General features: G+C 43.5%; 1 protein-coding gene across 2 annotated transcripts in view; it reads left to right on the forward strand.

Annotated features, from left to right (window-relative positions):
• The first annotated feature begins 10,669 nt into the window (after positions 1 to 10,669).
• LOC147891129 (trihelix transcription factor GT-1-like) overlaps positions 10,670 to 23,953 on the forward strand; it is a 33,018-nt gene continuing 19,734 nt past the window's right edge. The window contains exons 1-2 of one of the 2 annotated variants that reach the window (XM_087390012.1): positions 10,670 to 10,775; positions 11,024 to 11,704. In XM_087390012.1, coding sequence (XP_087246138.1) covers positions 11,254 to 11,704 — 451 coding nt within the window. In that variant the 5' untranslated portion in view covers positions 10,670 to 10,775; positions 11,024 to 11,253. The remainder of the gene's footprint in view (positions 10,776 to 11,023; positions 11,705 to 23,953) is intronic. The other variant, XM_087390013.1, reaches the window with a different exon arrangement.

The following is a 23,953-nucleotide window of genomic DNA, read 5'->3' on the forward strand; positions in this document are numbered from 1 at the left end:
ATAACATCTTCCCATCCATCTCCATTGGACCATGAAAGTTCCAATTGTTATAAAGGAGTTAGAAGGAACGTTATGACAATAATATACAAAAATCAAATATCTCAACTCCATCATTTAGGGCTAAAAAGGAAGGCCTACCCTCTGACTTGAGTGCTGCTGGAGTACTATAAGGCAAGTAAAACTTGAGGCTTTTGTTTAAGATAGCAAGGGAGCCCCCAAAAATAAGAGGTTAAACCAGCTTCCAACACCTCTCATTTTAGTGTTATTCAAAACTGTAGCTAAACTCACAAACACATAGGATGGAAGGAGTATTCATATGTCTATGTAGACATATACAAATTGGACCTTGGGTCCTATAAAACCATGAGCCATACATCAACACTCCCCCATCATTGGATTGTCTCATCATGAAAGAAACAGAATTATGTTCAAAAAACCTCTCACAAGGGTACGCATTTTGAAACAATTCTATTGCATGCTCTTGCATGATCCTCATAAAAATGGTGGAATGGCTCAAGAATGCCTATGTCTACTTGAATGTTCAATGAAATGATACAAGATGTCAGTGTACTTGGATCTTGATTTGAAGAGCCTAAGGAATAGGAAGGGCAAGCACTTTATTGACAAAAAAGCCAAAAGTGGCCAAAACGCCCCAAATGTGCAAACATCAAAGCAATGTTGGTTTAAATGCATGATTTTGGGTCATCCAAGGTTTCAAGGAATTATGACTGATAAATTTCCATATTTGTTGGGCATAATGGAATAAGTTCCAAAAGACTTAGCATTATTTTTAAACATTTTCCCAAAAAACCAAAGGAGTAAAAGCAATGTTTTATGGCCCCAACTAGTTATAGAGATCTCTTAATCCCTATCATGATTTGCAAGTGAGTCCATTTGGCTACATGATGTATTAAAAAATCAAAACCCACACCCCTTTCAAGGTATCTTGGGTCTTATGCTTGCACAAGAGGTATCAAAAGGTTGCAAGAAGTTGCATGAAGGTGAACCAATTTGAGCATCTCATGATGTAAAAAACACCATTTATGCTCAAATTGTTAGGTTCCAAGGTAGTAACTAGCTACAAATGAGTTCCCCCTATGAATTTTAAGGAATTGAGTCCAAAGTGATAGGTCAAGCTTTCATGATGATCATTTGGTCCCAAATGTTCTTGTGGGTGGTGCAAGCTTGTCACTTCTTATTCCTTGTGAATAATTGAGCCAAATGTATACTGAACAGTTGCTAATTTGAAGTTGCAAGTTGCATCATCCCATTGAAAACAACCCATTCAGGTAAAGACAATCAAGAATTAAAGGGTTCCTTTCTAGCTACCAACTTCGTGAAATATTCAACTTCAAAAAGTGCAATTAGTAGTGCTCAAACGCACTAGGGCATAGACTAGGGACTAATTAAAAAAGATAATGCCTTTTGTCCAAGAAAATACATCATCTTCTTAAGTGAGCAAACCGAGTATAAAGGCATACATGCTCTACCACACTTGTTAATTTAGGAATAAGAGGCTAACCAAGAAGACTTTGGTGAGCATGGTAGCTGAGAATGATTTGAATATTTTAGGGACTCTAGAGCTATTTTAGGGAATCTAGAAAGACTCATCCACTCCAAATTCTATGGGTAGTGAATCGGCTTTGCTGATTGCCAAGTGTGACCAAATGGAAGGATGCTACACACATGTTACACATTAATGGGAGATCAAATATAAGAAGATGATGGATGATTCCAAATGGAAAAATGCAAGAACAGGTCATGAGTCAAGCCATCAAGTTAATAATCTAACTCTTGGTGTGATGATTGCCAATGATGAGTCAATGGACTTATGTAAATATTTGGTTGAATCCTAAGATTCATATCTAGGAGCTTCAACATCTAAGAGCTAGACTTTGAATCCAAGCTTAATCAAGGACTTGAATATTGGAAAATTTTCCAATGTAATCCTTCTTGTGTGTATTCAGCTAGCTTGCTGCACCAATATGAGATCAAGAAGACCTAGCTACTCTTTGGCATATTTCAAGGTCAACTTTTTGATCCTCCTCCAAAGGTGAATACGTTATTTTTAAAGGGCCTCTAGAAATTTTGGGATGTATATACAAAAGGAATTATTATCTCTTCGGCCTTCCCAAGGTGATCTCATGGTTGTTTATTTTAATTGTTTTCACATTCATGCCAGCGAGGATGCCATTATTTATACTCTTAGTTATTATTCTTTTTCAAAAACCTATTATGCTAAGTATCATGAGAAGTTTTGCTGCAAAAGTTTTATCAAATGCCCATAGAAGATCTAGATAACTTTTCCATTCAAGCTCAAGGGAATGAAAAACTATTTCAAGATGAGGAATGGTAGAATCAGTAGCGTGTACTTTGCCATGCATCTGTTGTCATGCAAAGATTGCCTAGCTTGATGTAAAGAATGCCATTAAATTGTTGGATGAATAAAGATAGGTTGTTCCAAGGGAAAATATAAAATATAGATGTTTATTGCCTTTGGGGTTAGCTGAGTGTGTAAGGTTTGGCAAAAAAAATCCCTTTTCCATTTCCTCTAGCTAATGGGTTGTAGTGAAATCTTCTTTATTGCCAATCTTTCTCTCTTTTCCAATTCTGAGGGTTTTGGTCACCTGTAGTTTTTCTAAGATTTTCAATTCAATGATTGCTTAAGGATATATATTGGCACGAGTCATTGCAATTCATGTGTCATCCCTTGTAAAATACTCACCATACTTTACATTTTCCTCCCCAAGAATGGTGCAAAAATGTTGTCAATTGTTACATTTTTTAATGTATTGAGGTTTTAGTCACCAATATGTGGTATGTGGGCTCAAGGTAGCATGGAGCATAGGGCCTGAAGTCATATTCTATTAAGAGGACTTGTGAGCTATGTCTAGTTGAGGTTTTACAAGAGGTAGATACCATCCTTGGGGTTAAAGACATCCTCCCCCATGAGGTCTAAGGGTGGGTTAGGGGGAGTCTGTAGGGTTTACAAGGGGTTTGGGTTGGGTTGGGTGGTGTTAAGAAATGGAGGGAATGGAGCACATACATATAAAGGCTTTTGGCTTTCAAGAGTCGAGTTTAAGAGTTTGTAAGTTTCAAGGAGTAGAATTGAGTCTGGGGAGTAGGGAATAGAGAGTGGTTCTGGGAAAAGGGGTAAGAGGAAGATTTGAGTTTTAGAAATTAGGGATCAGGGCTAAATAAAGTTGAGTTTGAAAATGGTAACAACAACTGGCGAGTTGCTTTTGAAAATTGTAGGAGAAGGAAGTGGGAGTTTAGTGGAAATTGCAAGGTTTGAGGGTAGGTTGCATGTTTAGGAGGGGAGTGGGAGATTTAGATCATGTTACTATATATTTCAAGGTGCAATGAAGCATAAACACTTGGAAAGAGTGAATGCACAAGAACACTAGCAGCAGCAAGTGAACTATACGCAATGCCTAAAGAGCTTGAGCTTCATTCCATTAGCTCACTTCACTCTATTTCACTCTCACAAAGTTGAAGCATAGATTGAAGTGATCTAAGGCCTCATAAAATCTCTCATAATGACAAGTGGAATTATGCTATTACACTTGTAGATATAGTTTGCTAATTTCTCCTTGATTAGACACACACACAATGTCAATAAATCTATTGTATCCTCAAAATGTTCAGGATATATTTCATCTTGGTTTAAAGAATAGATTGTTTGAAGCAAAAATCTCACTATAGCTTTTGAATTAAATTGCATTTATGCCTACATCATCAAAGAATTGATAAACAAAAATAGTTAAACTTTCAAGAACCAAAACTTGTTTCTCTTATTAACATGCGTGAGAAATCTTGCACCTTATTCAAGCGTTATACATTGTGCTCTTCTCCTCCTTATTGTAAGAAGTTACATGAAGACAAACTACCTCAACATTGTTTCAAGCCCCCAAATTAAAATTTACTGGTTATGGTGGCCCACTTGGACTTACTATATTTACAACTATCACAATCATGTCATGCTCAGCCCACTACACTCCTCTTCATGCTTTTCTTCACAATTATGTCACAATCTTATGCCTTCCACCTCAATTTTAATCTCTTTTGTCTTTGCATAAATAGAAGTAATACATTTGAAAGTCCATTAAATTCTATGGATCAAACATGTAAAATGTCATCATTTTCTTTGTTGAATCAACCTTATGGCAATATTAATAAATGTTGCTGTGAGAGGGAAAGAAATCCCAACTTTTTATTTGTTGGGACTTGCAAACTAGACTATGTTTTTACCTCTTAGCATGTTATTAAAGTAGATTTTATCATTTTTTTCACAACTAGTGTAAGTGTTTTATGGTCACTAGGGATGCAAGGGTTGCCCAAGATGCTACAATTTTGGGTATACTATTAAAGACTTAGTGTTCTATCTACAACATGTAGCTGTGCAAAAATACATTCTTGTAATTCTCGTCATCCACGGTTAGGTTGGATGTCATCCATGGTTAGTTTGGATGTCATCCAATGTTATCAATCTACATCTTGTGAGTGCCAATACCTTATCCTTGTTGACAACAAAAGGATAATAAAGATTACACTAAACTATCTTCCAAAGACAAAGTGATTGAATGTTCCTTGGTGTGCCATGCTTTGCTAGAATTCATCATTGCTTACCTAGATTATCGCATGCCGTCACAAAGCAGTACCAACCACTCTTGGATGTTCCACTAATGCACACAATCAATTTATGCCAAAATCCAATCAATTGAAAATGTTCTCTTTTCGTGAAAATTTCAACTAAGCATATGTTGACTAAGCATTATGCAAACTAGGCCATTCTTCAATGCCACTTTGAGCACTCAAAGAGCGCAATGAAGTTGGAAGCAGCAGAAGCAAACAACGCAGAACGGCTCACAGGTAGGAAAACGTGCGATGAAAAAAAAATCACAGCAAAAGAAGTCGGTCATATGTAGACAGATCGAAGCCTGTGAACGCAGACCCGCGCCTTACCTCCTCCAAGCGTAGCACGAGAAGCACACACACCCCGTGTCCTCGAACAAGAACTCACAGCACGCATCAGATATCGGACACCGCGTACAAGAGTGCAACGAAGTTCGAAGTAGCAAAAGCGAATAGCGCAGAATGGCAGCGAAGAAAAAAATCACAGCAAAAGAAGTCGGTCATACGTAGACAAGTAGAAGCCATACGATAAAGGCGGCAACCAAGGAATAGTCCTTGGCATACCTGGCACTGAAGGCACCGTTGGTTGCGCATGAGGAAGCCTTGGGAGATTGCTCTAGCTCAAGTCCCCTTAACAATTGGTGACTATCCACTAGATCAAGTCACTTTGTTGCTCTATTCTTTGAAGTTCCTAGTCATAAAGATATCCTTCAAGGCAAAAGTGCAAACCAGGGAGCAACCCAACGGATTTTGGAAGAGGAGAATCTCAAAAGCAAGTGTTCACAAGAGCAGGAGCTAGTCTACAAGTGCTATCGGACACGAGCTTTGCTTTCTACCTTGCAAAGTGGATTCACTTGTTGGAAACGTGTGAGTTTGAGAGCCCACAGAGATACTATTCGTCTAATAGCTGCTTTCAAAGCTTGAAAACCGAATTGAGATAAGTCTTGTGTTTGTGTGTATTTCCTTTCATACTGATTTCTTCATTGCACCGTGCACATACTTAACTATGTCTGGAAGGCGTATTCCATCAGAGATATGTTATCCTGAAGATCTACATCATGATGAGAATGTGGAAAATGATCACCATCGGTCAAGAAGAAGTTTAACACCGATGACACTTACTGAGGACGAATGGTGAGAACGCTATTAGCATGAGAAGTAACAACGTTAAGAGATTGAAGATGCTCTATGCCAAGTGATGACAACTTGGAAGCCACCTATATCGATTGAGGACGAAGAACCTATGCATGCATCAGATTCACTGGATGCATGGAAACATCATGCATGGGACCTTGAGCATGAACTTGAGTACATGCGCAACATGTGCGACACGCATAAAGCCAACGAAGAACGCACAAATCGAGTGTTAAAAGAGATGACTGAAGTCACAAAGAAGCGTATGAAGGACAGAGATGATGATAAAAGTGAAAGTAGCAAATCATCAGACACCAGTGATAGTGAGCATGGAAGAAGCAAGACGAGACATCAAAGGAAGAAGAAGTGACATGTGAAGACTTCACTACGACGACATCATGACACTACTCCTTCACATGAGTCCAGTGATGAAGACAACGTGGGAAAGGCCATCTTGAAAGAACTCAAGCTTTGTGATAAGAAGAAGTTTGGTAAGATTAATTGCAAAACTTTTTATTTTCCAAAATATGATGGTAAAAGAGATGGACAAGCTTTACTTGCGTGGATTAGTTCTTTCAATCAATACTTTTTGGGAGAACGGTACGAAGAGATCGAGAAGGTAAAACTTGCTACGAGTCACATGACAAGTAGTGCGCAATTATGGTGGAGTGTGGTTGCCGAAAGCACTCATGTTCCAAAGACATGGGAAGCATTCAAAGATAAAATCAAGAAGCACTTCCTACCTACATAGTTTGAAGAGGATACTCGTAGCCAATGGCGAAGATTGAGGCAGTTGGATAATGAGAGTGTGGACGCATACACCGAGAAATATCTTTCCTCTCTACTTCAATTGCAAACTTTGAGAAAGTGTCCCGAAAGGAGCAATGTCATACCTTTGTTGAGGGTTTATGCCCTACGATTCATGTTGATGTACATATGTTTCGACCATCTACAGCTTCTAATGCTATGGATTTGGCATTAGAGTCAGAAAGAAAGTAGGGCAGAAGCTTTGCTACTCACACCCCTCGAGTAAAGAAGCATACTTCATACTTCACAAGCAGGAGGGGGTAAGTGGTAAAGTTAGTAGATATGATGGTAAGTCTAATTAGAAACTTGCTAAGTCACGTATTAATTGAAGAACCAAAGAACTTGTCACATGTTACGAATGCAAAGAGAAAGGACACTACTCTTATGAATGTCCAAAGAATCCACTTGCTACACACAAGACAGGTACCCAAGCAAAGAATGCTACTAACAACAATGGAGGCAATGGAGGGAGAACCAATGGACGTACCAACGGTAATAGTCAGTGCAACAACTTTGCACGGATCAACTACATTGATGATGGATCCCATGATAAATCTTTCAAGCAAGAGGGCGAAGATGAGGACGACACTGAAGATGCCGACTACACCCCTTCAGGTAAGTGTTATTTAGGTAAAAGTGCATCTTATTTTTGTTTTTCTTTGTTACATATGACTGCACTATTGCACAAAAAAGAACATAGTGTCTTATTTGATGATAGAAGCACCCATGATTTCATTTCGCAACATTTAGTTGAAAAGTTAGGGCTCGCAACCATCAAAACAAAATATAAAGTCAAATCAACTTTTCAAGGATTGAATTATAATTGTTTGCAAATGGTTAAGGATCTTGACGTGACTTTAGGGCCATTAGTTGAGAGCCGTGATTTCCTAGCCGCTCCTTTGCGTGAGCAAGATCTCATTTAAGGGATGCCTTGGTGCATCGATCATAATGCCAAACTTGATTATCTTGAACGCACCATTACTCTGACTCAAGGCATTGAGACTATGACTCTAGAATGTGACAATAATCTTCCCTCTTGGCCTATATTGTCACATACCCAAGCTAAAAGAGCTTTGCGCAAATGTGAGAAGACATATCTGGTTATGGTCAATAAGATTGAGGCTAGTCCTGAGACTAAGAAAACTAAACAAGAGCCTTTGGATCCTTTTCTAGCTACCTATGACGGCGATTGCTTTATGGAAGACTTACCCCCTGGCCTACCTCAATCTAGACCTGAGGATCATAAGATTGACCTTATTCCAAGTAGCGCACCAGCATGTAAATTACCATATAGACACAATCCTATTGAGCAGCAAAAGATTCAATCCCAAATAGAAGATCTTTTGGCTACAGGGCTAATTCGACCTATTAGCTCACCATTTGGGGCACCCGTTCTCCTTTTTATCAAGAAGAAAAATGAAACTTTCCGAATGTGCATCGATTATCGTGCCTTAAATAAAATCACAGTGAAAAATCGATGCCCCATTCTGAGAGTTGATGATCTACTCGACAAGTTGAAAGGATCCACAATCTTTAGCAAGATCGATCTTAAGTCACAATATCATCAAGTGAGAGTGATCGAGCCTGATATTTTCAAGACTGCTTTTAGAACCCAAACTGGTCACTATGAATTTCTTGTTATGCCTTTTGGATTGACCAATGCACCTGCCACATTTAGTCGGATGATGAATCGTATCTTCCTACCCTATCAAGACTTTGTGGTAGTTTTCTTTGATGATATCATGATTTATAGTAGCAAGAGTCGAGAGGAACATGAGAAACACTTGAATCTTGTTTTCTCTCTCTTACGTGAGAACCAAATGTATGCCAACTCGAAGAAAAGTTCTTTTTGCCAACCTGAAATTGAATATCTTGGGCAAAGCCCTGCCAAGTAAAATTGGAGCCACCCAAACTTGTCACTTTTGGCCTCACTACATCAAACTCTTGCATAGCACATTAATCATGCACTTCATTATATCACCCTCCCGCTTACCTTACTACCAAGTCCTCAATATATCCTCAGCAATCTGCAATCAGCATCTTCCACCCTACTTTACTATCTTGCATTAATTTGAAGTACCAACCGGCACCGTCTGATGCCTATGGTACCTTGCCTCATCGCAATTGATTATTTCACTGGCATTTGCAACACCTTATCCTTTGATCATTGATTCAACTGGCTACTCACAATATCATCAACTCATCTGGCAATTCGCAGCACCTTGCTCGACGACCTTTGTTATCTTTCGCAGTATCATCAATTCATTATCTCTAGCGGCTAAAGTCTTCTACTCTAGCAGCCTATCAACCAACAGTTCGAGGCCAACGGCTTTGATCAGATGGCCAACTTTAAAGACTACCTAAAATTTCAACCAACAGTTCGAGGCCAACGGCTTTGATCGAATGGCCAACTTCAAAGACTACCTAAATTTTGTCAGGTAACGTTTGTCCCCTGACAAATTCAACAACTTCAAAATTGAAAATGAACGACTTCACAATTGAAAATGATTTTAAATTGTATGCTATATGGTTTCAGATGTTCGATGACTACATGGACAAAGAAAGTCTACTACTCTTCAGAGAAAGCTGAGAGCTTAGCTTTCTGCTTCTGTGGGGCTACCTGGATCAAAGCCATTACACTGGATACTTGAATCGCACCGTCATCTCATGGTAAAATGGTAGATTCAGGCAGGCAACGATATCTTTAAGAGGGGCAATGCAAATTGGATTTTACACTTCACTAGTTCTCTTATCCTTCTGGCATTCCAGTGTTCGGTTCTTTTAACAATATCGTTGCTAAATCAAAGGTTTATTGCATTGTTTCTCTATAGCATGTTGCAAGGTCCAAACACATACATGGAAACGCTCTTTCGGGTAGTGAATTTGATGGTTCGGTCCCTATTTCATGGGCCTTTCATCCATCGCCAATCGCTAACGCTTCTCGGAATCGCCTGCCTTGCTATTGTTGCAAAACTAGAGGAAAATAGCCCTTATAGTGGGTTCTTTAATTCAACTACATTTGACAATTTTCAATGAACCTATCAAGTTTACGATAACATAGAGTTTTCACGTCCGAATTCCGGAGTGCGATGAGTGATGCCTTTAAACTTGGGAAAATTTGTTTCGAGCCTAAAGAGCTACTTTGGATGGAGAGGGTGGTGTTGGATACCCTCAAGTTTGAGTGTTCAATCCCCACTACTGTGACATTCGTGTGGTGATTTTGCTAAGTGCTAATTGCTCTATAAAGATGCCCCTTGAGGGGAAACTATAGCTGCTAGTGTTCCAGACTTTTGCTTCTGGAATTGACGAGCTCAAGTGTTAACTTTGCAAAGCCCAGGTACTATCTGAAGGACGTTAGAAAAGACAAAGAATTAGATATTCTCACAAAGTAAACAAGAGTGATTGCGTTCCTGTCGTTGGCATATTATGAGATTCTGCACTTCTGAGCATTTGTTGTTGCAGCTTCAGCCGTTTTGCTTGCCTGTCTTCACAGAAACCATTGAAGGACAAAGCAATCCTTTGAACAACTTTCACAGTCCGAATCTTTGGAGCAGACAAGTTCCTTTGGTTGCGAATAGAGATCATAGTAGAGGAAGAGATATACCCTATATTTATAAGCGAATTGAAGCCGAGCATAATATCTACGGTCACAGTGCTATGATTTCTCGGACTATGGGAACCGCTCGATGCGAAGAGGACCTCACTCTAAGGTGACAAGGTAAACTCCTCCTACAAGTAGCACACCATAAGGTTTCTTTCTAAGTAGAGTAAAGGCAACAAATTGAGAGCCATGGCCATGTATGGGGAGATACGTAAAGTGATAGGAGAGCAGGAGAAGGATGAAAAGGCACCCCTCCCATGTATCGAGTGCTAAAAAGGGGAGTTCTTAGTTCATTCACCCAAAAAGAGAGCTTGCTAACTTCAAAAATTTCAAAAAAACTAGGAATAATCACAAAAACTTGGGGCCAACTCAGGAGAGCCAGGGCTAACAAATGACCTAGGGGTTATTATTATTGTAATACTAATGTGAGCATGTTTTTTCTCCCTCTAGAGAAGAGGCCTCCTCTCTCTATTCTGTCTCTCTCCTCTCTCCAGCTTTCTCTCTCTTTCTGAGCTGCACCGAAGCCTTGAAAACTGCTCTACACAGAGCCTCCTCGGAGCTCTCGAGTCTCCATCATCAGTCGGTGGAGATTAACTTTGTAAGTACCCTTCATCCATTCCAGGGAGTTTTTGCATGCCTTTTCAGCCGCACCCATCGATTTTCCTCTTGGTGCTTCTTCCTTGCCTCCCCCCCTCCAATTTCCCTTTTGGGTTGCAAGAAGACTCAACATTTATGTCGCTTTTTGCTCTGCTTTTTGTATTTCCTTGAGATTCCATGTCCTCCATACCTTTTCCATAATGTCTCGGCAGTCTTTCTTGCGCTAATGAGACATAGCGCTTTTTGCAGACCGGGAGCAAGCATGCAATCAGAATTCAGGGATATTTTGTCACAGAACAAAGAATGTCCGCGTAGCTTTTGACGATTCCCTGCCACTAGACATCGGTTAGGGCACCGCATTTCGTGTAAATCATTCGCAGAAGCCGTTTCACTGATGCGACATGCAATTTTAAAAGCAGGTTTCGGAAGTTGCGGTGGCAACTAAAAAACGTGGAATTTCGCACACGGGGTAGGAAGCCATGGATGTGGAGCCTATGGGAATGCAACCACCTCAACTACCGCTGCCATCTCAAGTTGTTAGTTTTGCCGAAAGAACTGGAAACGAGCTTGAAATCAAAGCGCCCAAGAAAAGAGCTGAAACATGGGTCGAGGACGAGATTCGCACCTTAATTGCGTGCAAGAAAGAGATGCTACCTTTGTTCAGTACCTGCAAATCCAATAAGCATTTGTGGGAACAAATATCTTGTAAACTGAAAGAAAGAGGATACGACAGATCTCCTACCATGTGCACCGATAAATGGAGAAACCTTGTCAAAGATTATAAGAAGGCAAAGCTTCAACATCGCCCATCATCTACCAAGGTTGGATGTTACAAGGACCTAGATGAGGTACTTGGGGGCAGGCCGGCCAAACATACTCCTTACAGAGGCCCTTCCAAATTTGGCTCTGCAACAGACGCTATCCCGAAAGGTGAGATGCATTACAGGATTCTTCTGACTTGGTAGATGCATGAAAGAATTAAGGCGGCATGGTTTCTCTATTTGTGCTTTTGGGAGAGAGAGAGAGGGCGGGGGGGGGGCAGAGTACATAAGTTCCTTGAAAGACGAGAAATCCACCCACAAGACCAGATTGAAGCCTATGTATTCACAAAAATTTAGGAATAACCTGGAAGGTTTACTATGTGGAAAGTGGCCTTGTTGGAAGGGGTGTGTGAGAGAGAGAGAGAGAGAGAGAGAGAGAGAGAGAGGCAGGGGGGGAATTCACAGCAGACGAAAATGGGTCTATGGGACGAATACAAGCAATGTCAAAGGCCTTTTCCAAAAGGAAAGACAATTATAAGAAACCTACTCTCTCTAGGAGGCTTCATTTCTTTCAAAAAAATTCAAGGCTGAGTCTATTGAGCCTTTGTCATTGCGGGACTCCCCGTCTTGCCTTAATACTGCCCATTTCCCTCGCTCATCTTCCCCAATTCTGTTGCCTTCTGCCTCCCTTCTGCTTCAATTGCGCTGGGGTGAGGTCCTCCGCTATCTGTTGTTTTGTGCCTTCTTGCCTTCCTTTGAATGCTACAATTGGCCGATTACCCCTGTTTCCCATTGAGCAAAACATTTGCGTATTGAATTTGATAATGGGGTAAGCTCTTACTGCCGCTCCTGGTGTATCTCTGAACGAATCCTAGGCCTTGAATAAATTGTCAGGCAATCCCTCCACTCCGATGTTCATTGCTATAGATGCTTGTGTTTGTTGCTTCTTGAGCTCTGAGAGGATTTGTGCATCAAGTGCCTTCTTATGCTCTTCTTCCTTCTCCTTCAATGCTTCACATACGTGCTTACTTATTAGTGTGGTTTCAATTTCTTGAGAGATTTGTCTCGACTTTGCTCAGTCTCTGTGACACCGCAATCTATTGCCCTTCTTTGTTCTTTCAATCATAGTTTCAATCAGTTGCTTTGAGCGTATGTAGTCTTCTTGTAGTTGAGAGACTTTTCTTGCAGCAAGGCTATGGGACTAGTCTCAAAAGAGGTTATTTCGGCCCATGTTGCAACTGCTGTGCTTCTTGTGTGTATACCCATACTGAAGTTAAGCAGTGGCAGTGCAGACTATTACTTTAAAAAAGAGCTTATGTAGAACCGAAGACTTGGCAAACACGAAAGTTCTCTGATCAGCTTTGATTCGACTCCAAAACAGCTGATTACGACGGGAGCAGCACAAACTTGCGGCAGCTTCCAGTTTCTCATCTCCTTCACTTTGCAGTTGAAAAAATCTTTTGTGTCAATACGCTGCTGCACATTTCAGCTTTGCAGCAGAGAGCAACACAGTGCAAACCTTTTTTCTAGCTTTGAGGTTGACATCTCTGCATCAAGTCTGCTGGTGGCAGCAGGGGAACTTCATCAGTGAAACTCCTCTGTCGTTGCCTTGCTAGCTGTTCCACATCCATCTCTGAGGGATAAATTCCCTGGTCTGGGCACATGGATGTGCGGGAAGAGCGTGGGAGATTGGAGGCTATGAGACTATGAGAAACCTGATACAAAAAGCTGAAAGGGTGGAGCTACTACATGAGCATCAACACCCATGCTAAATGCTACATAATCAATAAGAACATCAGTACTACATAGTCATAGCATCAACAACACCATCAGCATCATCATCATATATCAACAAAATCGAGAGAGAGAGAGAGAGAGAGAAATATTAACGTCCGCGGGAGGCCTCGCGGGCCTATGGGACAAAGTGCAGAAACAAAGTAAACTCATACAAGCCACAGTGGGTTGGAGCGAAAGGCTCGCTAAGGCCCTCGCTGAGTACTAGAAAACACATAAACTGAAATACTAATGTAGTACATCATCTCAAGTCAGGCCAGAAAAGCCAAATAGTGCGTAACATGAGTGAGGCATGTCAGGCGCTCAGGGCTAATGCTCCAAGAACATGATCTGGCTCCATGTATCCAAGCTTCGTGATAGCTCTCTGGTGTGACACAAAGAGCTCATGTATCTGCATCTGTCGAGCTGTCTGGCGCTGTGGTGGGGGGCGTGGTCTCCTCGATCTTTGGATCCGATGGGCTGTCAAGTGTAATGCCGCATCTCTGTCGGTCGCCTCTGAGAAGAGCTGAGATAGGTCGAACCTCAATCGTGTGTGCTCTGGTCTCCTGTCGCATGTGAGCTACCTCATGACCCTCGTCCAGTAGTGGTGTCGTGTTGACTCCCTCTACTGACCCATCTATCTCTCATGTCAGCTAGCTCCTCCTCTACTCCTGAGTGCCCTGGAGCTGACTCAAATGCATAGAAGTCGGTGACCTGCCTTTGCGCTCGGTCCACCTCAGTGTCTTGTGACGTGGTGGTCGCATCCTGCTGCTCTCTGGTCCGTCGCAGTAGTGTCTTTCTGTGTCTCCGCATCTCCATCAAGTAGAGCCCAATACAGACCTGATCTGATCCTGGAAGTGGATCAGTTGTGAGAGTGGTCAAACCTGTGTCCCTCCTAAAAAAGGCAATGGTAGCGCCCTCGGATATGGTAGTAGGCGGGACACATACAAAGAAAGTGCTCCTCGGTCTCGACCTGACCCATCGTGCATAGCATACAAGTCCGCTGCTCTTTGGGTATGCCTGCAGCTCTCCCTGCCTCAATCCTCAGCTGATGGGAGGAGACTCGCATCTGTCCAATGCCAATCCTCAGTGCATGTGAGACTCCTGTGTCCTCAAGATACTGGCATCTGATGATGAGGCCATCCTCCGATACTCTCAAGAAATGGTCATAGTAGAGCTGGGTCTTGGTGGGGAAATCCTGGTCCCCCCCCCAAGTCCAAAGTGTGAAAAGTTGGAGGAGGTCTAACTGTATGATGCGGTTAATCTCATCTCGCGGAATCAGCTCAGGGGGTGCATCCATGCTATACTGAAAAGGAGGGAGCCTGTCCATCTGAATGCCATGACTGGCGAACCAAGCAAAGACGCGTGCATACCATGCTATATCAACCCACTCTCTGCCAGTCGGATAGAGGATTCCAATGCTAGTCTCGGTAGCCTCTCACGAGGTAGGTCCCAGACTCAATGGAGGAAGGTCACTGTCGCATCAAGTTGAAGAGGGGTCATAGCAAACTTTGCCTGTACTATCTGATGGGGGATTGAGGGCTTACTACGAATCATCCTGGATCCCATGATTATCTTTAGCCGCTCAAATCTCTTCCACTCTGCTGCTGAAATATCACACCCCCAGAACGGTGCTGCATACATGGCAGTTCGTCTCACTAGGGTGTCGAAAAGCAAGCACTTCGTCGGTGGGTCCTGGAAGTGCGCTTGGAAACACTGTTGCTCTAGCCGGGCTAGAGCATCATATCCTCGTGTGAGGCGTGCTCGAGCTGCATGGATCATCGTGAAAGCTGGCCTAGTGAAAACTGCACCTAAGTATGTGGAGTCCAAAGCCAAGGAGGAGCCAAAGACTGAATCGGCCAACGCCACTACCTGCGCTCTCTTTATCATTACTAAGTATTTCTCAGCCTGCGCAGTTAGTGAAGGCAAGAAGGGCTGGTACGTGGACAGTGGAGCCTCAAAGCACATGTCCAACAAGAAAGAGTGGTTCAAGATGGAAGGTACACATCTTGACTCCAAGGTCAGTGTGGGGGATAACCGGCCATGCCTTGTGAAGGGTTTTCGTAGTATCCCATTCATCACGATTGCAGGAAACGGGGAGCTGATTTTGGGTGTACTTTATGTACCGACTTTGTGCAAGAATCTTTTGTCTATCACGAAACTCTTGAAACTTTGAGGTAGCTTGTGGAGTGTCAGCAAAGCTAGATGACTTGGGTCTACCTTCTGACCAACTACTGCGAGCTATTTCCTCACAACCTTGACTTTCGTTAGATGGTCATGAACGTTGTCTCCCTCACTCGTATCTAGATTGTATAACTGCTGCTGGAGAGTGAAGTGTTATCTGTTTCGTACAGATCCTTGAGAATGGCCCACGCCTCTACAAACGTCTTTGCCATCTGAATGTGGGGAATTCGTCCCATGCTGCGAGATCTCGTCCGCATCTCTCTCTTCCACACTGCGAGATCATCTGCATCTATTGGAATCAAAATTCTTTCTTGCTTGTCCAGAATATTCTCCAGCCTCTCTTCAACACCCGTCACAAGCTTCCAGAGTTTCCGAGCCATGAGATGGCTCCAGATCTTCACCTTCCATATGGGATACCAGCTTCCCAGGCTCGCCAAAGTTAGGGATGGATGAAGAGGGAAGATGAGGAAGGACGAGCATAGGATGAAGAGGCTATAGATGGTTCCTTCTCTTCCCTCTTCGCTGTAATAGCAATCAGCAAACTGAAAAATGGACTTGCAGTAGAGAACTTGACCACGCAGCAAACCTGAGTGTCGATTGGAGTTGCCTTCTTGCTGAGAAAACTCCCTTCTAGAGCTGGAAACCTTGCTTTATTTCCATGTTGGAAATAGGAGGATAGAATCTCTCACACCTCTCACTCCATTCTCAGCTCATACAACACTCAGAAACCTCAGATAGATGATCACACATATACTATGAAACGTTGCTGGAACAGCACAAGAGAGAGACAGAGAGAGAAAAATCAGACTATATTCTCCCACAGAGCGTGGGATAAACAAGCTCCAAATGAGCACAAGTAGGCAGCAAGGGTGCTGTCCAAAACTGCTGAGTATCTCAGGGAACTCCTCCCTCTTAGAACGCTGCCCATGAGTAGAGGCTTCAGTCAAGTGGATGAGAGAATGAGGGAATGGAGGAGTGGGGAGCTGTTTATATAGGGATCTGTAGGGGCCCCCTTTTCTAGGCGATGGGGCACCCTTTTCTAGGCAGTGGGTCGGCCAATTTGGCTGACCAGCAGCTGACCAGGCCAACTTGGCCTGGCCTATAAATAGGCCCTCAAGCAGGGCTTTTAGGGCTGCACTTGGCAGGCCACAATCCTGCCCTGCATCCCTCTTCATCCCCCTATTATCTCCTGCCCCCTTGTCCCCTCAAATCGGAGGCTCACAGGTGGGGACAGTGATATTCTAACACTCACACAGTGGTATATTCAAATCCAACTTCTTATCCATATGTGTACCCAGTAGATGTGCAGACAGTAAATAGACAACGCACAAGACAGAGGTCTAGAACCAGCAAAATATGTATCTTTCCAAATGTGGAGCAAAGCATGTACAAAAGATGTGTTTAGTGTGTCACTTGAGTGCTGACTAGATGTGGACCCCTGCACAATGAAAAGATTGCTCTCCTACCTCCTTGGCACTTCCAAAACACTCGGCCTGCGGTGCTCCCCTACAGCTTATGTGGGCCTAAGGCAGTGCTTATTGTGGATCCTTGATCTCCCTTCTGCTGTGAAGGCAGCCCAAACTCTCCTTCAATGTGGTCGTCCTTTGTTGCTTTGTGCACCACTATCCAGCTCTTCTATACTGAGTAGATCTGCTCTTTCATGTGCTTCTGGGGTCTTCAAGAACCTGAGAACTACTTCTGCTGCAAAAGGACTCTCCTTAACATCCATCAGTAGGCTGGAATGCTTGGCCTGAAATGCCCAGGACCACTCCTACACTTTGAGAGCCACCTTATGATTGCTAGAGAGCCCAGCCGGCTACACTCCTACGCTTTGGGATGAGACCATTAAGGAATGAGCCCTAGAAGGGCCCTTTTTATAGATTGGAGATGAAGACAACCTTCCCGATTTTAGCTGACCCAGTCTGTAAACCCTACAGACTGACCGGCCCATATAAATAGGCTCCAACTGGATCTCCAGACTGCCACATGGCTCTGTCACGATCTGTGACGTATTCCTTTCTCTATATCTTAGACTTATGGATGGTTTGATGAATGGACACTTGTGGAAGGGTATGCCCTTTCGACGGGACACTTCCTATGAGGCACAACCCTTCACAAGAGACATTCTATGGAAGAGACACTCCTATTGTAATGTACCCTCTCATCAAGGGTCACACCCTTCACAAGGGGTACACACCTCTTCATGCACATACACTTTGGAGTACACACCTTTTCATGTGTGACTCTTCACTCTCTATATAAGAGAGGCCCAATTGTGTGGATGACACACTACAGACACTCAAGCAATACAAATATTCCTTGTTCTCTGCTATTTTAGTCTCCTTTCTGTTCCTTAGCTCACACCCTTCACAAGGGGTACACACCTCTTCATGCACATACACTTTGGAGTACACACCTTTTCATGTGTGACTCTTCACTCTCTATATAAGAGAGGCCCAATTGTATGGATGACACACTACAGACACTCAAGCAATACAAATAGTCCTTGTTCTCTGCTATTTCAGTCTCCTTTCTGTTCTTTAGCACATTTCTAAATATAGTAAATCTAGGATTTCTTACAGTGGTATCAGAGCAAATTTTGCTCCTGCCTGTAGGAAATGCCCCCCACCTTCTAGCGCCTATCTGATACATCTCTTTCTGCTAGAAGGATATCCGCGCACATTGTGCATGGAAGAGATGGAGAGAATGAGCGTAAAAATTTTTAGCGCCAACCCCACTAAAGTCATCAATGGCCTCTCCATCTCCCCCACATCACGAGTTGATGTGAATGGACACGACAAAAATCGTGTCTTTTGATGTGCTTGGGCTGTCCCAAAACCAAGGGATGCACCTTTTTCACTATCGGACGTACCTTTTGATGAAGAGCTTTGAATCCTCACCCAAGGGACACACCCCATCGTGGAAAACGGACACACCTTTTCGTGTGGGGACACCCCTTTCTAAAATAGGGTCACACCCCTTCATAAAAAGGTACAAGAATAGGCACACCCTTTGGCACCAAGCACCAACTTACAAAAGGGTACCTAGAGGGCCTAAAAAGGGCAACCAGCCCTACGCCCAAGGCCTAACCGTAGACTACCCAAGGGTTCATTAAACCCACGTTTTAATTTTTTGGCAACTACCAACCAGCAAGAAAAAAAAAGCGAAATCCAATCGCGATTGCACATCTGCTTTCTTTGCTCCAAAACAGCCGTACGTGTTTGCGCCATATCCTTGCCGCAAGCCGTGCCCTTCGTCAGGCCTCCATCTTGCGTAGTTCTTGATTGCCTGCATCAGCTGGCTCTTTTGCATACCTGCCTATACGACCTTGTGATCGAACAGATCCCCTTTGCAGCCTCTATCGTCATCTTGCTGCCTGATTTCTGCAAATAGCGTAGGTGCCAGAAATTCGCCAAGGTGCCAGAAATTCGCCATCTTCTTCTACCGCAAATCAGCCCTGGAAGCAAGCAACAAGCAGCGCCAGATGCAAGCAGGCTGCGCCCTTTGTCAGGCTTCCATCCTACAATCTACTGGATTGTTTTTAGCAGCCGGCCCTCGCTAGTTCATCGCCACCATACCTACCTTTGACCAGCAGCCCTTGCTGCCCCTCTATCTCGATTCAGACCAGACTGGTTCTGGCTGGTGGCTCATCTCGCCACCTTAGCCTGTGAACAGCGGCCTTTTGCTGCCTTTCAATTCCGACCAGCCAAGCCTAGTCCTGCTCCTAGCACCCCATAGGTACTTGCCACTGAATTCAACGTGTCCGGTTCCACGCAATCTGCCCTTTTCTGCACCAGGCCTCTGCCAACGCCCCTATTACCTTCTGCGTGAGGCATCTCAATTACATTACTTCCTCAGCACAGTCCAGGTTGTGTTCCACGAGACACGTAGATACCTAGAACCCGATATTCCTCATGAGTTTGCTGTCCATCTTTGGAGAGACTTTTACCCCTCAGCTTCAGCATCTCGAGGGTACTCTCCACCTCCTTCAGCTCCCAGATATCCTCTTGCATAGGTTGTACCTTCCCCAAGACAGTATTTACACTCTGAAGGCACTCCTTCTCCTGGATATCCTCCACTCCCGACAGCAGCTCCTTATCCCTTCTTAGATCCGTGGACTCTGCAACCTACCCCTGTACTCTCATGAGCAGTAACACCCATTTCGGCATCACCAGTGTTATCTCAGACAGGACCTCCTTTACCAGATTTCCACGGCTGGTTCCATCGAGCAGCCCGAATCTTCTTCTAGGAATGGTACAAACTAGAGCGCAGGTTTGTGCTCTTCTCACAGGGACCTCAGATATGTCGCAACGCTCGCGTGCAACCTCTCCAGAGATAAGCGACTCAAGTCCAAAAAAGACCCCTGAAGTCAACTTACAAGGCGAAGCACTACTTCAACTTCAAATTTCTCAGCTTCAAGACAGATCTCCGACTTGGTCCAGAAAGTCCAACAACTCCAAGATTCTCGCAGTACCACACATACAGAGGATGACGTGACGCAACCGGATGACTATGTGGACTCGTTCCCACCTGAGGTAGAAAACACTGAACTCCGTGCCCTTTACCGCTTACTCCAAGCTTCCAAAACTAAAAGACTTGACAGTAAACTTCCAGAAGCCTACACTGGTCAACGAAATCGCCGAACAGTTGACCGATGGCTCGCAAAACTGCGCATGTACTTTGATACTATTGATCTCACTGAAGGCAAAAAGATTGCCTTGGCAGCCTCCCTCCTCAAGGATGTAGCTTTCCTATGGTGGCAACGACGCTTAAAGGATGGTAAAAGTGTGTTAACTCGGGAACGTTTTGAACACGTGCTCTGTAAGCATTTCATACCTCCCAATGTGGACTTCCAAGCACGTTCAAAACTCAGACAGTTGGAGCAAACAGGCTCCCTGTCTTCCTACATCTCTCAGTTCACCGCATTGGTACTGGAGATTGACGGTTTAACTGATGATGATTGTCTTTATGCTTTCATCTCAGGCCTAAACCCCTCGTTACGCATTGATATCCTCAAAGCAAACATCACCACCACAGCTGGCGCTATTGCTTACGCAGAGCGCATTACCGATTTCCAAAACACAGGGAAGCAGAATGCTAATAGAACACAGAACTCTACTATGGCCAAAGGTGCTCGCCTGCAAGATCACCCCAAGTTTAGAAGAAACTCGGGTTATCAAGGTCAGCGACAGTCTCAAGATCCCCACAAGTCTTAGAAATCGTATGTTGGATCCCAACAAAAGCACTCCTCCAAGGATCGCGCCTCTTCTTCTTCACAAAGTCATCACCGTCATCCCCAACATAAAGGTGCGGCCACTGAACAACAACTCCAGCACAAAAGGACTTTGTACCATCTGTATAGGCGACGATAGATGGTTCGATTGTCCCAAGCGACCAAAGCAAAATTCCAATATGGAACCTAGCACTTCCCAATCAGAAGATGCTACCCCAACATAAGACAAGAAAGGCAAAGCTGTTCGAATGGCAAATACCATCCACATGAGCCTTGCCAGCAACCCCGAACCTTCCCTGGCCACTCAAGTACTTTGTGTTCAAGGATCAATTCATGGAACAACGGTCACTATCCTCATCGACAGTGGCTGCTCTCATAACTTCCTAGCTAGTTCTATGGTCGACAAACTTCGGTTGACCACCAGTCCTAGTCCCATGGACTATCAGATTGAACTCGCAAATGGAACTACCTTCTTGTGCAACACTAGGATCAAAAACTTGTCTTTTCGCATCCAACATTATACGGATAAGTTGAACTTCGACATCATGCCTCTTTCTCGGACGATGTCATACTCAGACAACAGTGGCTCTACGACTATGATCCATCAATCAGTTTTCGCAGCCATACTATCCAGTTTGTCCACCAGGGAAAACTTATTGAGCTAACTGGTTCTAGGGACTCTCCTTCAACCCAGTTGCCTCTGCCCTACAAGTAAAGAAGTGGGTTCGTAAACGTCAAGTAAAGACTTCATTTCTGTTGGTTACGGCAGTAGAGGAGACACCAACAAAGGATCCTCCTGAATACCTCAACCAACCTTTTTTCCAGCCCTACCTGGATATTTTTCCACAGGAATTGCCAAAGCAGTTACCACCTCGACGACCAGTGGATCACCTAATCAAACTTATTCCTGGCAGTAATCCACCGTCGAAACCTCCTTATCGGGTTTCTTACACTCAAAATGAAGAAATCCAAAGACAGGTGTTACCTCCCAATCTCGTTGCTTCCTGCGATATCACTGAATCACGGGCGAAGGCACCTAGTCTATCCTCCCAGCCAACCTCGTTGGTTGCAAGCTTATCTGCTGAATCATTAGATCATTATGTTTTGTGAAAGCTTTCTGCTTGCATAATTCCAACAAGCCCCAAACTCCCTAGATGGATCTAGTATGCCACATGTCCTCAATTTAGGGTCCTTCTTTAATGCATCATTTACCCCTCTCTTGGGATATCTTTCAATTCATCTGCCCCTGGGCACATTTAATGCATTAAAGCCCCTTAGCCTTAGATCCACCTAGTCTAGTGTCATGTCACCCTCACCAAGGACCTTGACCTTTATTCCTTTTTGATCTTTTACATGAAGCCCAAACAAATATAATACAAACATTGATCCTTTAAAGGAAAATGCTGACTGACCCTTCCGAGGTCATGTTACCTCGACTTGAGCGTAACATTCCTTCCCTCTTCAGCATCAGCGTCCTCGATGAGAAAGTCTGGGAACACTCTCCGTAACTGGTATACGGATTCCCAGGTAGCTTCTGATAGAGGTAGACCATGCCATGCAACCAACACCGTGGGTATCTTCCGATTGCATACTTGCATTGTTCCTCGGTCTAGGATTCTTCGTCTTGCATTATCCTCTATCCATCTCTCGCATCTGAACCATAAAGTTCGCGGCACTAGGCACTTTCTGAGGTATTCCAACTATAGTTGGATTCGTTGGTCTATAACCATAGTTCAGCTCAAACGGACTGAACCCTCGGATTGAACCCTGTAGAGGAATGTTTTCTATCATTGTAGGCAAACTCTAACAATGGCTACCACTTGTCCCATGTATGTTGCCTCAATGACACATATGCTCTAAGCATATCCTCTAAAATTTGGTTGATTCTTTCTGTCTGACCATCCGTTTTTGGATGATCCCCACTACTCATTCCCAACTCAGTCCTTAGTGTCTCAAATACCGCAGTCTAAAAATAACCGGTAAATTTTAAAATTTAACATCTCTGTCTGACACTATGGATTTGGGTAATCCATGCAAACGAAATATATGTCTAATAAACAAATCCGCCACTTGCGGAGCACTAACAGACTCTCTAGTTGGAATGAAGTGAGCCATCTTGGTAAGACGATCAACCACCACAAGGATAGAATCATATCCACCTTGTGTCGTAGGCAGTCCTACAATAAAGTCCATGGAAATGCTCTCCCACTTACTTAGTGGTATCTCCAAGGGTTGTAAAAGTCCGGGTGGCTTCACTCGCTCTGCCTTACTTACCTGACATGAAAAACAACGTGTCACATATTCATGAATATGCTTTTTCATCTTTGGTCAAAAGAAATCTCGTTTCACGAGATCATATGTCTTCTCGACTCGTGGATGTCCCGCACATGGGCTATCATGGCATTGTCGAATGACTCTCTGCCTGAGATCATTCTGATTAGGTACTATTACCTTGCCATTTCTTTTCAGCATACCATCCCTTATGGCATATCTTGCATAAATTTGGCCTTTTCTGGATGCCAGGTCATCCTTTTTCCAAGGTTTTCTGGATGCCAGGTCATCCTTTTCTGGACGAACTCGTCCACCTTTTGAGTTTCTCTAATCTCGGTCATTAGAGCACTCTCTAATACCGTGAAACTCATGTTATGCATAATGCGTGACAACGCACTAGCCACTTTATTATCCTTCCCTCTTCGGTACCGGATCGTTAAATTAAACTCCTGCATGAGTTCTGCCCACCTAGCTTGGCAGCCTCTCAAGTCAGGTTGTTTATAAAAATTTTTCAGAGTATCATGATCAACATCCACATAAAACTCTGATCCATACAAATAATGTCTCCATGTTTTCAAAGCATGGACAACAGCATACAACTCTAATTCATGAGTTGGCCAATTTTGTTGAGAGGGAGAAAGCTTCTTGCTTTCAAAGGCTATTGGCCTTTCCTCTTGGAGGAGAACTGCTCCTACCGCAATGCCACTTGCATCGGTTTCAAGGAAAAACGGTTTCTGGGGATCAACTATTTTTAACACCGGTCTTGAGACCACAGCTTGTTTTATGGTGTTAAAACTTTCCTGTTGATTCTGTCCCCATATAAAAGGTACTTTATCTGAGGTCAGATCAGTCAATGGCGATACTATTTCGGAATATCCTTTGATATGCCTTCAATAAAATTGGACAAATCCCAAGAATGATCGCAAAGCGGTCAAACTCCGAGGGATTGGCCAAGTC

Source organism: Dipteris shenzhenensis, chromosome 18 (genome assembly GCF_047967505.1).
Source record: "Dipteris shenzhenensis isolate YYH24624 ecotype China chromosome 18, Dip_SZ_1.0, whole genome shotgun sequence".
Classification (NCBI taxonomy): Eukaryota; Viridiplantae; Streptophyta; class Polypodiopsida; order Gleicheniales; family Dipteridaceae; genus Dipteris; species Dipteris shenzhenensis.